This window comes from Littorina saxatilis, unplaced genomic scaffold (genome assembly GCF_037325665.1).
Source record: "Littorina saxatilis isolate snail1 unplaced genomic scaffold, US_GU_Lsax_2.0 scaffold_1315, whole genome shotgun sequence".
Taxonomy (NCBI): Eukaryota; Metazoa; Mollusca; class Gastropoda; order Littorinimorpha; family Littorinidae; genus Littorina; species Littorina saxatilis.
Genome location: NW_027127855.1, coordinates 1 through 14935, shown reverse-complemented (window position 1 = coordinate 14935; position 14935 = coordinate 1). Strand labels below are relative to the sequence as shown.

The 14935-nt window shown below is 37.9% G+C and overlaps 1 protein-coding gene across 1 annotated transcript; it reads left to right on the top strand.

Moving 5' to 3' along the window:
• Positions 1 to 3211: 3211 nt before the first annotated feature.
• Positions 3212 to 7361, top strand: LOC138956215 (uncharacterized). Its single transcript, XM_070327628.1, has 4 exons — positions 3212 to 3398; positions 3814 to 3924; positions 4472 to 4549; positions 5180 to 7361. The coding sequence occupies exons 1-4, from the start codon at positions 3242 to 3244 to the stop codon at positions 5206 to 5208; spliced, it is 375 nt and encodes a 124-aa protein (XP_070183729.1). The 5' UTR covers positions 3212 to 3241; the 3' UTR covers positions 5209 to 7361.
• The last annotated feature ends 7574 nt before the right edge of the window (positions 7362 to 14935 follow it).

Below are 14935 nucleotides of genomic sequence, written 5' to 3'. Positions count from 1 at the left end.
AAATGATCGCCTTGCTTGTTGTCCTTTGAGCGAGTTTCTGGACAATTTCTCGAATACGTTCATTTTCTGTTTTTAAGTGTCTGTCTGTCTGCACACTTAAACGACCAATAAGTGGAAGATCAAGGGATCAAGTGAATATAACGTTTCGCTTTGCCATAAGTTAAACGTTCCAAAAGTCTTAATTTCTTGTTTTGTTTTATTCTGAAGTTGGTAGTCTATTTGTTTTTGGATGTCTACATCTTTTTGTTTGCAATGGCTTTGTGCCTACCACATTTGCATCTGTAATGTTTGAAGGATTTACGTATGTAATTAACAAGTATAGTAAGTTATTCTTGGGCAAAAGAAGTAAATTTAAATGTGTTTTTTTTTATTTTTAAACTCTATCTTTAAGCTGTTGATTTAAAAATGTAAGAAAAAAGAAAAAAGAAAGAGGGAGAAGGAAAAAAAAGAAGAAAAAGGAAACTGAGCTGAACATTAGGAATAAATTTATGTTATGATTATTTTTATTTATTTATTTATTTAAACATATTAGTTTACTGATAAAAAAAAAGATAAAAAAAAAATAAAAAAAAGTATAGTAAGTAAGTATAGTGGTAATTTTACGAATAAAATGTAATGCTCCATATATTGTTGCTCGTAACATCGCGGTGTCTGTGTGAGGTATTCATATTGATTTATTTTTCTTCAGGTCCACAAGGGTGCTTTCGCGTTGTCAGGGAACTATGCTAGGTATGTGACTTGGTGTAGAAGTTAGCAGTTGTGAAAATAATAAACTAGAAGTTATCTCGTAAGCGCCAAATAACTAGTAAATATCCAACACGTACTTTTGTAAAGCAGTAGTGTTTTGCTATGTTATTCAGCAACAGTTTGTTTGTTTGTTTGCTTAACGCCCAGTCCACCACAAAGGGTGATATCAGGGCGGTGCTGCTTTGACATTTAACGTGCGCCACACACAAGACAGAAGTCGCAGCACAGGCTTCATGTCTCACCCAGTCACATTATTCTGACACCGGACCAACCAGTCCTAGCACTAACCCCATAATGCCAGACGCCAGGCGGAGCAGCCACTAGATTGCCAATTTTAAAGTCTTATGTATGACCCGGCCGGGGTTCGAACCCACGACCTCCCGCTCACTGGGCGGACGCCTTACCACTAGGCCACCGATTCAGCAACAGTATGGACACTATCTTTATTGTCATACTACTGTGTTACTTGTGTTGCATTCGTAACTACTAGATCTGCAAATAGTACGAAAAGCAGGTAGTATCCACAACAAATTGTAAACGTAACGTTTGTGATTTTGGTGATCGTGATAACAGCACCTGTAAATGTAATGGCAGTGGGCGGGGATATAGCTCAGTTGGTAGCGCGCTGGATTTGTATTCAGTTGGCCGCTGTCAGCGTGAGTTCGATCCCAGGTTCGGCGGAAATTTATTTCACAGAGTCAACTTTGTGTGCAGACTCTCTTCGGTGTTCGAACCTCCCCCCGTGTACACTATATTGGGTGTGCACGTTAAAGATCCCACGATTGACAAAAGGGTCTTTCCTGGCAAAATTGCTTAGGCACAGTTAATAATTGTCTACCTATACCCGTGTGACTTGGAATAATAGGCCGTGAAAGGTAAATATGCGCCGAAATGGCTGCAATCTACTGGCCGTATAAAATTTCATCTCACACGGCATCACTGCAGAGCGTCTAGAACTGTACCCACGGAATATGCGCGATATAAGACTCATTGATTGATTGGAGACAATCTCCAAGTAGTAGTGATCTTGGTGTGCCATTGAAGCTATATAAATGTATATCTCAGTTAGCCAAAACGCAGCGAGAGAGAGAGAGAGAGAGAGAGAGAGAGAGAGAGAGAGAGAGAGAGAGAGAGAGAGAGAGAGAGAGAGAGAGAGAGAGAGAGAGAGAGAGAGAGAGAGAGAGAGAGAGAGAGAGAGAGAGAGAGAGAGAGAGAGAGAGAGAGAGAGAGAGAGAGAGAGAGAGAGAGAGAGAGAGAGAGAGAGAGAGAGAGAGAGAGAGAGAGAGAGAGAGAGAGAGAGAGAGAGAGAGAGAGAGAGAGAGAGAGAGAGAGAGAGAGAGAGAGAGAGAGATAAGAGAGAGAGAGAGAGAGAGAGAGAGAGAGAGAGAGAGAGGAGAGAGAGAGAGAGAGAGAGAGAGAGAGAGAGAGAGAGAGAGAGAGAGAGAGAGAGAGAGAGAGAGAGAGAGAGAGAGAGAGAGAGAGAGAGAGAGAGAGAGAGAGAGAGAGAGAGAGAGAGAGAGAGAGAGAGAGAGAGAGAGAGAGAGAGAGAGAGAGAGAGAGAGAGAGAGAGAGAGAGAGAGAGAGAGAGAGAGAGAGAGAGAGAGAGAGAGAGAGAGAGAGAGAGAGAGAGAGAGAGAGAGAGAGAGAGAGAGAGAGAGAGAGAGAGGAGAGAGAGAGAGAGAGAGAGAGAGAGAGAGAGAGAGAGAGAGAGAGAGAGAGAGAGAGAGAGAGAGAGAGAGAGAGAGAGAGAGAGAGAGAGAGAGAGAGAGAGAGAGAGAGAGAGAGAGAGAGAGAGAGAGAGAGAGAGAGAGAGAGAGAGAGAGAGAGAGAGAGAGAGAGAGAGAGAGAGAGAGAGAGAGAGAGAGAGAGAGAGAGAGAGAGAGAGAGAGAGAGAGAGAGAGAGAGAGAGAGAGAGAGAGAGAGAGAGAGAGAGAGAGAGAGAGAGAGAGAGAGAGAGAGAGAGAGAGAGAGTGTTCATAAACTAAATCTGTGCTTGTAGGAGCCTTCACCAATGACTTGTATCGGGGATCCAACGTGAGCGTGACGATCCACAACGACCTTTTCGAGGACTCGGATGACGACCACTGCAGGGAACCGTCTGCTTGCGCTCTTGTAAATGATGAGGATGAAGATGGATTCGGTCTGTGTCCTGTTGCCTTACGATGCCAGGCACCTCCAGCTCTAGCAGGCATGATTTCTTCCTTTTTATCTACTGAAATAATGATTATTGCACATTAAACAAATAACATGTTCTTCATGAAATACGTTTGTCATATAAATTTAGATTTGTCTGCTAATACATTTTTCAACACATTTATTGGTCCCGCAGTTTGCAATGGGATTGTTTAACAATGTATAACTTGTGAAAGCAGTGCAACCTGCTTCAAATAGACCGCCAAAGTTGTTAGTTTCTGCATAACTTCACCAAGCTAGCATTTCCGACTTTAATTTTTTTTTTTTTTAAAGTTGGGATTGTTTTCAAGTATCACGTTGTATGCCTGTGTTTTCAGGGAAAATTGAATGGGAGGATGAGCAAGAAGATGGGAACCTTGATGACGACCAGCTGTACGTGTCTGCAGCAGAAGTGAGAAAGAAAAGACGGGAACAACAACAACAACAACAACAACAACAACAACAACAATTTGCCATTGGTGAGTTCAATGGACCAGGCATATCTTTATGTTTTGACTGCAAATATGGTGTCTGGTTCACGGGAAGAAGAAGAAGAAGATAACAACAACAACAACACAACACAACACAACAACAACAGCAGCAAAAGAAGCTGCTGCTGCTGATGATGATGATGATTATGTACGAATGCTGCTGCTGCTGCTGCTGCAGCTCCTTATGATGATGATAATGAAGATAATGATGGTGATGGTGATGATGATGGTGATGATGATTATGATGATTATGATGATACCGCTGCTGCTGCAGCTGCTGCTGCTGATGATGATGATGATCATGATGATGATGATTTAAGAGTGCAGAATGTAGAAGAAAAAAATAGTACTGAACTTATTACCTGCATTTATATTATAGTGATTTTCATATTGTTATTTGCAGACGGAGACGCTGAAGCTAACGAGTGGCGAAATGAAACCATACAGAGGGGTCTACTGAACATGCCCGCTGAAATGAGAATGGGGGAACAACACGAACAGGCTCAGGAGGACGGTAAGAATACTGACATTGGTCACCAGAGCTATGATTCTCCATGACAATCTTGTAGTTCGTGTTGCTGAAGAAGAACTTATAAATTAGATTAATAAGGGTGATACAAAAGTAACAATAGTTTGGGTTTTTGTCTGTACAATATTTGTTCATGTCGACGGTAGTCTAAAATTACAATCTGAATCGAATGTGATAAGTCAAAAAGTGCGTGTATGCATGATTACTTTGCTGTTTAAGCGTTATGCACATACACGCTTTACCATTGAGGTAATAACAATCACAATACTCAAAACAACACGTTATTGTTCACTTGAATGTGTATTCCGCACATCTAAGCTTGAAGCATATATACAAGTAAAGTATGTGGCCATTTATATGGAATGCTTAAAGGGTAGACTAAAGAGAACAGACAAGTAGGAACACGCTTTTCTGCATAGTAGAGTGTTGACACAACTGTAACAACTATTTCTGCTGCTGCTGAATTATGAAAAGTGTTTCTTCTTGTGAAGAATGTGTCACGTGTTGTATCAATATAGCATACATGTTGCAGATGGCAACCTGTCAGAGGATGAAGAATACCACATCTATTCTAATCAGCAACACGTAGCATCGCAAGGAACACAAACTGGTGGGTTATTATTCTCTCAGTATCTGTATTGCTTTTTTGAATTTAAACAATAAGCCAATAATAAAGAAGAAGAACATTTGTAAGGCATACCTGCTTTCATTATGCTAACTGAAAATATTCAAAATCTGACAAGTGTTTTGTCAGTTGCTCTCTCTTTCTATCGAAACGTGTTTTATGCAACATGTATTTATCAATCCTTCTTTTTTTGAAATCCATGAACATATTACATAACATTATAATGAATCTACAAAACTGCAATAACAAAATGTATGTACTTTGTCATTATTTTTGTGTGATTGAATCCATACAATTATGCCACTTTAGGTAATAATTATTATTTTTCAAGGACCAGATGAAACAAGCAACATCTGCTAACGGCACACTCTAATACATTCAATTGAAATATATGTCTCTTTCGCCGTCTCTCTCTCTCTCTCTCTCTCTCTCTCTCTCTCTCTCTCTCTCTCTCTCTCTCTCTCTCTCTCTCTCTCTCTCTCTCTCTCTCTCTCTCTCTCTCTCTCTCTCTCTCTCTCTCTGTCGCTCAATGGATTCGTTTGCTCTAGTTTTCTGTTCTGTTTTACTTTTTTCAGTTCTACCCTCTAATCATTTTCTTGTTTAACTGATTGACAGATGACGAAGACGGTAACGCCTCTGATTGATAAAGGCCTGTTGTCGGACTGAAGAAGAGTGAGAGGAAGACAACACAGCAGTGAGGGAGAACTCACATCAAGTTATCTGGTTAAAATCTTGCTTGAATAGATAGTAGCTTCGTTTACATATTATCAAAGGGAAGGACTGTATAAGCAATTGCGTTGTTGTGTATATCACTGACTTGGAGTGAAGAAACTGTACATAATTAGGGAATATGAGCAAACAGGACACTGTTGTTGTTTAAGTTTTGGAACCGGATTCACTGCAACACAGACATACATACACACACACACATACACACACACACACACACACACACACACACACACACACACACATACACACGCACACACACACACACACACACACACACACATAAATATAATAAGCATTGGCACAATAATTATGTACATTTTATAAGGAATTATTTGTATGCTAGTTCTTTTGTTTGTTAGTTTCATGAGCTGCATTGTTTGTTCAGTTTATTCTTTTCTGCTCCTTTTCTCCGATAATTGCTATGTTAGACCTTACAATGGAACATTGTCTATCCTGATGTGTTTGATTAATACTTTGATAAATGATGTACATACATTTTAATTGTTTGCATGACATTGTGTTCTCTTTTTGAAATTTCACTTGTATTTTCAAACTTGAAATACAACTTTTGTATAAAGAAATTGAATCAAAGATCACGCTTTAATCATTACGCATAATCGCCTCGATGGTCAGATACCTGGTAATGCTCACTCACGACCTGTCAGTTATACGCGAATGCGTTACGCATTATTGTACAGTTTGAATATATTAATGTATGACTTTGATAATACCAATACAGTGTGTTAATTTTGCTACAAACTCTGTAAAAAGATTATTGGAATGTATATAGTGTCCTCGATGATGCCGGGGCTTTAGACAGCAAAGGCGGAAATGATTTATGTAGAGCCATTGTTGTAGTTTGTACAAATGTGACGTGTTCTTTGGTAGAACATAGCGTACACATGACAGTCATTATCATTAGTGTGAGACCATTGTATATATTTTCCATTGTCTGTATTGCTGTACATTATAGTTGTCGCTCTCCACAATAACCTACGGAAATCGTGATAGGGATTGACTTTTTTGAAGGATTTGCCATAACAACCACAGGTTGGCTAAAAAAAAAAGTGTCAAATGCAGAACGCAGCGTGTTGACAATAGGCAATACAACTTAAAATCCATGTCAGCCTTTCTATTGGAGCTACTTGAATCGCGCTAGCCTCTTTACAGGAGACGTGATAATGTATCTTTGTTACCTGAAAGTCACGAAAGTGATTCTTCTCGCTTGCAGCTTCACCAGTGGAACGCAAAAATGTGATCAAAGGTCGAAAGCCTGATACATTTCCTGCAAGCCATGGAGTCGAAACTTGACTGAGTGGCCTTTACCCAGACATACATGATCTGAAAGGTCAAAGCTGATGTCAGGGAGTTTCCTGTATATGTTTGTTTGCATACCGAATGTTTAACTTGTTGAATATGAGACACTACGACTTTTGACTGACAGCTAGCGTTGTCATTTTCATGTGTGACATGTTTCACTGCCAAGAAACACACATTGTACAACCTGAGAAAGGGAAATGTAATCACATGCATAGAGCTGGGCAAGCTTTTGATCTAACATGCGAACTCTGCATACGAAAGCGTGAACAAGTGCCTACGCATATTGAATCATCAAAGAAAGACCTACAATTTTAAGCATCCGTTTTCGAGGATGTTGTAAACAAGGTGGTTTATTGAACATTTGTGACCCTCCACCACGAAATGAGTCGCATGTCACCTCGCGCGGTTCTGCGCTAGGCTTGATATAAGTCCGGAGAGTGTATGGTAACAGCGTGAGGGTCACCTTAGTCACAGGCTTATAACTCAAACAGTTTTCGCTCTTTTGCAAAACGGTTTTCACCACTGGATAGAGCATAAAAAACTCTTTAGGAAAATGTAAAAATATGAAAATCACGCAAAGGTGACATGCGACTCATTCCCTGGTGGAGGGTCACATTTTTGTTGAGTGTTGAATGCACAAAAGCAGGGCGGAAGTGATGTCACGTAGAAGGAACATGAAACTTGCACAACGTTCGGATCATCTAAGCCACATATATTTCAAGCAAGTGACGAGAAGAAAAAGAAGGGGAAGGTGTGTGTGTGTGTGGGGGGGGGGGGGGGTAGGGTCTTGTTTACAGGGTTTGAGTGTTTAAAACCTGTTATGTGGTAGGATTGCAAAATTTTCAGATTACATTTAAACTTATGTAAATATTTAAAAGATGCTTGCTAATATACAATAATTTGAACTTTCTCCTCCATTTATATGGGTTTATTTCACTTTTACTTTTTTCTGCCGTTGTCTTTATGTTTGTGGTAGTCTTTTATTCTGAATCATTATCTTTGATCTCAAAATGTAAGCCAGAAAGAGTCATATATATGTCACTGGTAATCAATCTTAACATACAAGTCCTGGTTTTGTTGTAGGATTTTGCAAGCATTGCATATATTGATATTCAAGACTTCGTTTGTTTTACCATTCAGTCAAGTTACACAATGATCAATTCTGTTTATATTCTGGCTCGACTCCATGTGATTTTACGTAGGCAACATGTTTTGATTTCCTTAATATTTATCTTTCACTTCAGCCCAACCTTCCTCTGACCTATTGAGGATATGAAAGTGTTGTGTTGGTTTAATGTCCAGAGCCTACACTAGTTCCCGTTTGTCGCTGTGACCAAGAAGACGGAGATGCTTAGTCACAAATTACAATGCGTCTATATGTTACAGTTAATCTGTGAAACCAGGGAATACGTGTATTAACTAAACTATTTTAGGTGATACATGAATTAACTGGGTTTTTTCCGTCAGTTAATTCATGTATTACCTAGTTAATACACGTATTCCCTGGTTTCACAGATTAACTGTAACATATATACCATCGCACGTTTTGTTAAGCTTAATTCATTTGATAAAATGTATTTTAAAAGAATTCTAAATTGATTCTGATATTTTAAAATTGTCAGTTGTTGTTTTGTCTCCACAGTAATAATTATGTACACATGCATATAATTAAAACCCGCGAACTTCTTTGTTTTTAGTTGAATGAGTTTATGTACGTATATGTTGAAACAGTTTGCATTTCTTTCTTTTTTACATTTAGTCAAGTTTTGACTAAATGTTTTAGCATAGAGGGGGGAATCGAGACGAGGGTCGTGGTGTATGTGTGTGTGTGTGTGTGTGTGTGTGTGTGTGTGTGTGTGTGTGTGTGTGTGTCTGTCTGTGTGTGTGTAGAGCGATTCAGACTAAACTACTGGACTGATCTTTATGAAATTTGACATGAGAGCTCCTGGAAATGATATCCCCGGCCTTTTTTTATTTTTTCGATAAATGTCTTTGATGACGTCATATCCGGCATTTTGTAAAAGTTGAGGTGGCACTGTCACACCCTCATTTTTCAATAAAATTGATTGAAATTTTGGCCAAGCAATCTTCGACAAAGGCCGGACTTTGGTATTGCATTTCAGCTTGGAGGCTTACAATTTAATTAATGACTTTGGTCATTAAAAATCTGAAAATTGTAATTAAAATTATTTTTTTATTAAACGATCTAAAAAATACGTTTATCGCATTTTTCATTATTTTCTGATTCCAAAAACATATAATTATGTTATATTTGGATAAAAAACAAGCTCTGAAAATGAAAAATATAAAAAATATGATTAAAATTAAATTTCCGAAATCGATTTAAAAACACTTTCATCTTATTCCTTGTCCGTTCCTGATTCCAAAAAACATATAGATATGATATGTTTGGATTAAAAACACGTTCAGAGAGTTAATCAAAACTTGACTAAATATAAAAAGAATAGAGATATAGAAAAGCGGGCTATCCTCCTCAGCGCAACCGCTACCGCGCTTTTCTGTATTGTTAATTTCACTGCCTTTGCCACGAGCGGTGGACAGACGATGCTACGAGTGTACGGTCTTGCGGAAAAAATGCAATGCGTTCAGTTTTATTCTGTGAGTTCGACTGAGCTTGACTAAATGTTGTATTTTCGCCTTACGCGACGTGTTTTGTTTTGCTTTATCATGTACTACCAGAGGGTTTCTTGAATAAATACTTTTCTTTGCTTTGCACAAAAATGTGTTACAAGTCAAAGTGCAGTTAGGTGAAAGGTGTAGGTCAAGCTCGTCTCCGCGAAGCATCCGACCGTAGTACTGACGGAACCTATTTCCTTTCATTCTGAGCACATTCTTAGAGTAAACATGACATATCTATATTTGTTTTGAATTCAGAAGAAGATGAGGAATACAATGCAATCAATATGCTTCTGAAAATTTGATTTGAATGACAACTTTAATGAGCAGACTAATTAACTATTTGTTAAGCCTATCAGCTGAAATGCAATCCCATAGTCCGGACTTCGTCGAAGATAGCTTGACCAAATTAATCCCCGAGTACGCAGTACTAGGGTCCAACAGACTTTAATTGTGTGTGTGTGTGTGTGTGTGTGTGTGTGTGTGTCTGTCTCGACTTAACAGCTTATTGCTGGGAAACTACTGGGCGCAGTTCGTTCAAAAGTTGATACACTAACTTGATAATAGGTCCGATTGATCGTATTAAAACTTCATAATGTTACCTGGGACCTAAATGCGAAATAAATCACAAAAGCCACTCTTAACGGTGGGAGTTTTTGCGGTGGGAGGCTGGTCGCTTTGCGAACAGCCTGAACTAAAGGGGAGACTTGAGCGGCGAACACGTCACGCAGTGACGAGAAAAGCATGAATTGCAAGCCAGACAACGGGTGGGGAAATGGTCTCGGCAAAGAAATTACAATGCAGGGTTTGGTCTCGGTGAAAGAGAGACAGAGAGCACGAGAGAGTCTATGGCCAAAATGATCCGGGTTCGATTCCCGGCATGGGCGGTCTATTTTTTTTTTTTTTTTTAATTCTTGTTTACGTTTGTTTATTATGAACGTTTTAATGTTTAATTTTACTCTAATAGTTTTTTTAATTGTGTAAAATAAATAAATATTTTTTTTTTTTTTTTTTTTTTAATCCACGTGCACAAGACAAAAACTTTCATACTGGGGGAGCGAGCCAGTTTGAAGAGTACTCGGGTCCAGCGCCAGCGTTTTTTATTTCAAATACTTTGGTTGAAAATGAGAGCGTGACAGTGCTGCCTCAACTTTAACAAAAAGCTGGATATGACGTCATCAAAGGGCATTTATCCAAACACTGAAAAAGTAATCTGGGGAAATCATACCAAGGAGCTCTCATCGGTCCAGTATTCTTTTTCGGAATCACTTTACACACACACACACTCTCTCTCTCTCTCTCTCTCTCTCTCTCTCTCTCTCTCTCTCTCTCTCTCTCTCTCTCACACACACACACACACACACACAAAACACACACACATACATATATGGGACTTTTTCAAAAAATGCATAGATTTCAGACGGACAAAACGAAAATATCCAACATCAAAAATTTCAAAATTTTATCAGGCAAAGTTATTAAACATCCTTTCGTCTATCTTGTGCCAAAATTTGCGAGCTTAATAACAACTGCAAATGTATCTAAAAATAAAAAAATATCCACTACATTTATAAAAAATGTCTGTGCAGTTACCATGAACAAGTTTTATTTTTCCATCATAATTGTTTTCCAAAAGGCAAGTTTTCATATAGCAAATGCTATGCAAACCCAGTGCTAAAGAATGGATACCAAAATGTATGATTATTAATGCAATTATTTAATCCAAATTAAAACAAAATTGTAATAGTGCAAAATTGTCATTATCAAATGCATGTAAATGAAGCAATGTCCAAACTGATCTGTTTGCTGCCAAAATATACATATGATCATTTGAAAGTTGTTGAAACCTTTCAACTTATACCACAATTGACTGAATTTGATAAATTATTTTAAATATAGCTTTACTTTTATGCTTGGTAACAACAGGGACATTCGGTAACTGCACGGACCCTTTGTTTTCGCATCAACCCCATTCGAGCAAAAAACACAGACATACGTTTAAAACTATCATTTTATATGTCTTAACTATATTTGTTGCTGTTTTCAAAGCACTGTATATTGTTTTGTGGTCTTGACTTAACAGATTGTTTTTTAAATTGCATTTTCTTCAATCATAGGAAACTGCATGGACATCTGGTAACAGCACAGACATTTTCTAGTAAAAGACACTGTGTTACTAGAAAACAAAGGGTTATTTTTGTTATGGAAATGAATTTTATATATCAGTAAAATGTTTTCGATAATTGGCCTGGTATGTAAAACGATTTTTGACTCACATGCGAAGCAAAAGTGAGTCTATGTACTCACCCGAGTCGTCCGTCCGTCCGTCCCCCCCGTCCGTCCGGAAAACTTTAACGTTGGATATTTCTTGGACACTATTCAGTCTATCAGTACCAAATTTGGCAAGATGGTGTATGATGACAAGGCCCCAAAAAACGTACATAGCATCTTGAATTTGCTTCAAGGTCAAGGTCGCAGGGGCCATAAATGTTGTCCAAAAAACAGCTATTATTCACATTTTTCCCATTTTCTCTGAAGTTTTTGAGATTGAATACCTCACCTATATATGATATATAGGGCAAAGTAAGCCCCATCTTTTGATACCAGTTTGGTTTACCTTGCTTCAAGGTCAAGGTCACAGGAGCTCTTCAAAGTTGGATTGTATACATATTTTGAAGTGACCTTGACCCTGAACTATGGAAGATAACTGTTTCAAACTTAAAAATTATGTGGGGCACATGTTATGCTTTCATCATGAGACACATTTGGTCACATATGATCAAGGTCAAGGTCACTTTGACCCTTATGAAATGTGACCAAAATAAGGTAGTGAACCACTAACAGTGACCATATCTCATGGTAGAAAGAGCCAATAAGTAGAGGTTACACGCCGAGTCTCAGTGATTATCAAAAATAATGGTCGAAGTTAGCGGATCATGAAAAATGCGAGCTTTAGCGAGCTTTTTCATGACCGCGAACTGAGACCATTATTTTTGATAATCACTGAGACGAGGTGTGTAACCTCTTTATTCCTCCTTTCTTCAGTTATTCAAAGAAAAGAGGAGTTTTTTTGCGAAAGTTTGATCGAATCCTATTCTCTCAACCAGTCAACCTGCGCAGGCGATCGATTAATGCGCGGTTGTATAGTTCCGTGCAAATCATTCCATTCTGTTAACACTTCTTGTCAGTTTTCCTATTTTGGGCTAAAATCAAGTACACAGATATGCTGTTATTCTGCCGTGGCGGCAAAGGCAGATATTGTGTGTTCTGTATATGTTTTAGTATCGCTTAGGATAATGTTTTTTTCGTCAAATGGGACTAGCAGACGAACTTTTGCACCCGTGTTCCAACGTTAAAAACTGTATGAAGTTCAGTTTTCTGGGGAAAATAGTGTATGAAACCCCTTTATGTTGTTTAAATTGATGAGATGTGTGCATTTGGTTGCGTGTGATCTGTTTATTAAATGAAATATTGTTGAAAACTGACCGTCGGATTGCAGTCTGTTGTCGAAGGAACTGAGTGAAAAGAAGGGGAACTACTCTTGTCGCTAGACAAAGTATGAGTTACTTGCCTTGGGAAATTGCTTGTGATGAACGGCTTGACGGCACGGCAGATGAGATTCAGAAAACAACCGAACTCATGGATTTTATATGGAGATTCATGTGTTCAGGCCTGTAGTTGTTCATTTAAATGCGGTATGTTTGTATTGTTTGCTCCAGAGATGTATACTTCGTACATTAGAGCGTTCGGAACTTTTCAGTCGTAAAAAGTAGTACCGAAACAGAACAACCTCTCAACCCATTGCACTATCGAGGATTCAGGCTGTTGCTGGGTCGTTATTTGTTTGGTTGCTGGGTCATTATCGAAAAATAACTACCCCTACAAGTTTACAGAGGCAAAGAAGCAGAGGGGGGAATAAGCACCATTGTACTTCCTATGTCTTGAATTAACAGCTTTGTGTTGCATGACCTTGGATGACCTGGTCAAGGTCACATGTATTTTGGTAGGGAAAATGTGTAAAGCAGTTCTTAGTGATTGATGTCATTGCTAGGTTTAGTTATTTGACCTTGACCCTGAAGGTCAAGGTCATGTCAAGGTCAAGCATGTGAGTCGTATGGGCTTTGCCCTTCTTGTTTTATATTGTTGTGCTTGTGTGAAACAGAACCAATAGCATACCATATATTATGCATAATTTCTTCCACATGAAGATAAACACTTTTCACTTAGAACATAAAATAATTCACCACTCTATTTAGAAACCTTCATTGGAACATAAAATGAGTCATCACTGTCTTTGAAAATCTTCGTTGCCACTGTCTTTGTAAAACCTTTATTGAAAAATATGATTCACCACTGTCTTTTCACTTGGAACATCACCACCATAATAATGTGGCACCGTATCCTTACAACAACAAGGGTGTATTTTTTGTCACTTGAAAAAAAAAGTAAAATAAATGAATAACATATTTTGACAAATTCTCTGCAGTTACTAAAATAGATCTGTACAGTTACCTGACTCGTCAGTGCAGTTACCAGGAAACTTGTAGCAGTTCCTGAGTAAAGTAAATTACTTTATTTTGAATAAGACTCTATATAATACCTATATTTATGCTGGTTGGTTTTCCATCCCTTTTGTATAATTGGCTGTCCATAATACAGAATATAGAATAAAAATGGTATGCAATCTACAAGCATTTCAGTGCAGTTACCATGATGTCTCAGTGCAGTTACTAAATAGGTCCATGCAGTTACTTCTCTGGCAGGTAACTGCACAGAAAGTAACTGCACAGACGAATTCGTTATTTTCAAATAATAATCACTCCCTGTCATAAAAAAAACATGGCGTCCTTGACGCCATGTGAAAGTAAATCTATGGGCGATTAAAATGCAAATTATTAAAAATGTTTTTGTTAATTAGTGTAATGGAAAACCCCAGCAACTGCACATAACTGTTAAGCTAAACATCCTTCACCTTGACCTTTTGAAAATTATATTTCATTGCCTAAAAGTGATCCAATGTACCTACCTGATTGCACACAGCTTTCCGCGTCTTGGAACTCTTTTGTAAAGAAAACCACATTTGAAAAGCAGGGAGCATTCCGTTTTTATTGCGTATTTTGGTTCCTGGTAACTGCAAGGACCAAAACCTCTTGGACATGCAATTTTTACTTTTCAAAAATTGGGAGAACAAAACTACTGATTGTATCAATATTTTGTTTTTGTTATCTTGAGATAATGACGGGATAAACATAAACCAACAAACAAAATGATAAAAAAAAATTGTCTGTGCGTTTTACAGAGGTGTGAAATTTTGCTAATGTCGAAGGGACATGCATTTTGACCCCCCCTTACACATGATAACTTACTATAATTAACAGAAAAATACAATAAAACGGGCAAATGAGTATACTTTAAGGTCCGGAGGACATTGAACTTAAGCACTTCCAATTTTCAGATAAGTAGGATGAACATTTTTGAATTTATAAAATTTTAAAGTCAAAAGACAGGTTTTTTATGCATTTTTTGAAAAAGTCCCATATATATATATATATATATATATATATATATATATATATATATATATATATATATATATATATATATATATATATATATATTTAGAGAGAGAGAGAGAGAGAGAGAGAGAGACTGAAATACAAGCCATATAAAAAAAAAACTCGA

What these genes read in the sequence shown, in the direction of transcription:
- LOC138956215 (XM_070327628.1), top strand. Translation starts at nt 3,242, where the DNA reads ATGCCTGTGTTTTCAGGGAAAATTGAATGGGAGGATGAGCAAGAAGAT. An exon ending in ACAACAACAATTTGCCATTG is followed by an intron (nt 3,399 to 3,813) that starts GTGAGTTCAATG and finishes TGTTATTTGCAG; the next exon opens with ACGGAGACGCTGAAGCTAAC. An exon ending in CGAACAGGCTCAGGAGGACG is followed by an intron (nt 3,925 to 4,471) that starts GTAAGAATACTG and finishes TACATGTTGCAG; the next exon opens with ATGGCAACCTGTCAGAGGAT.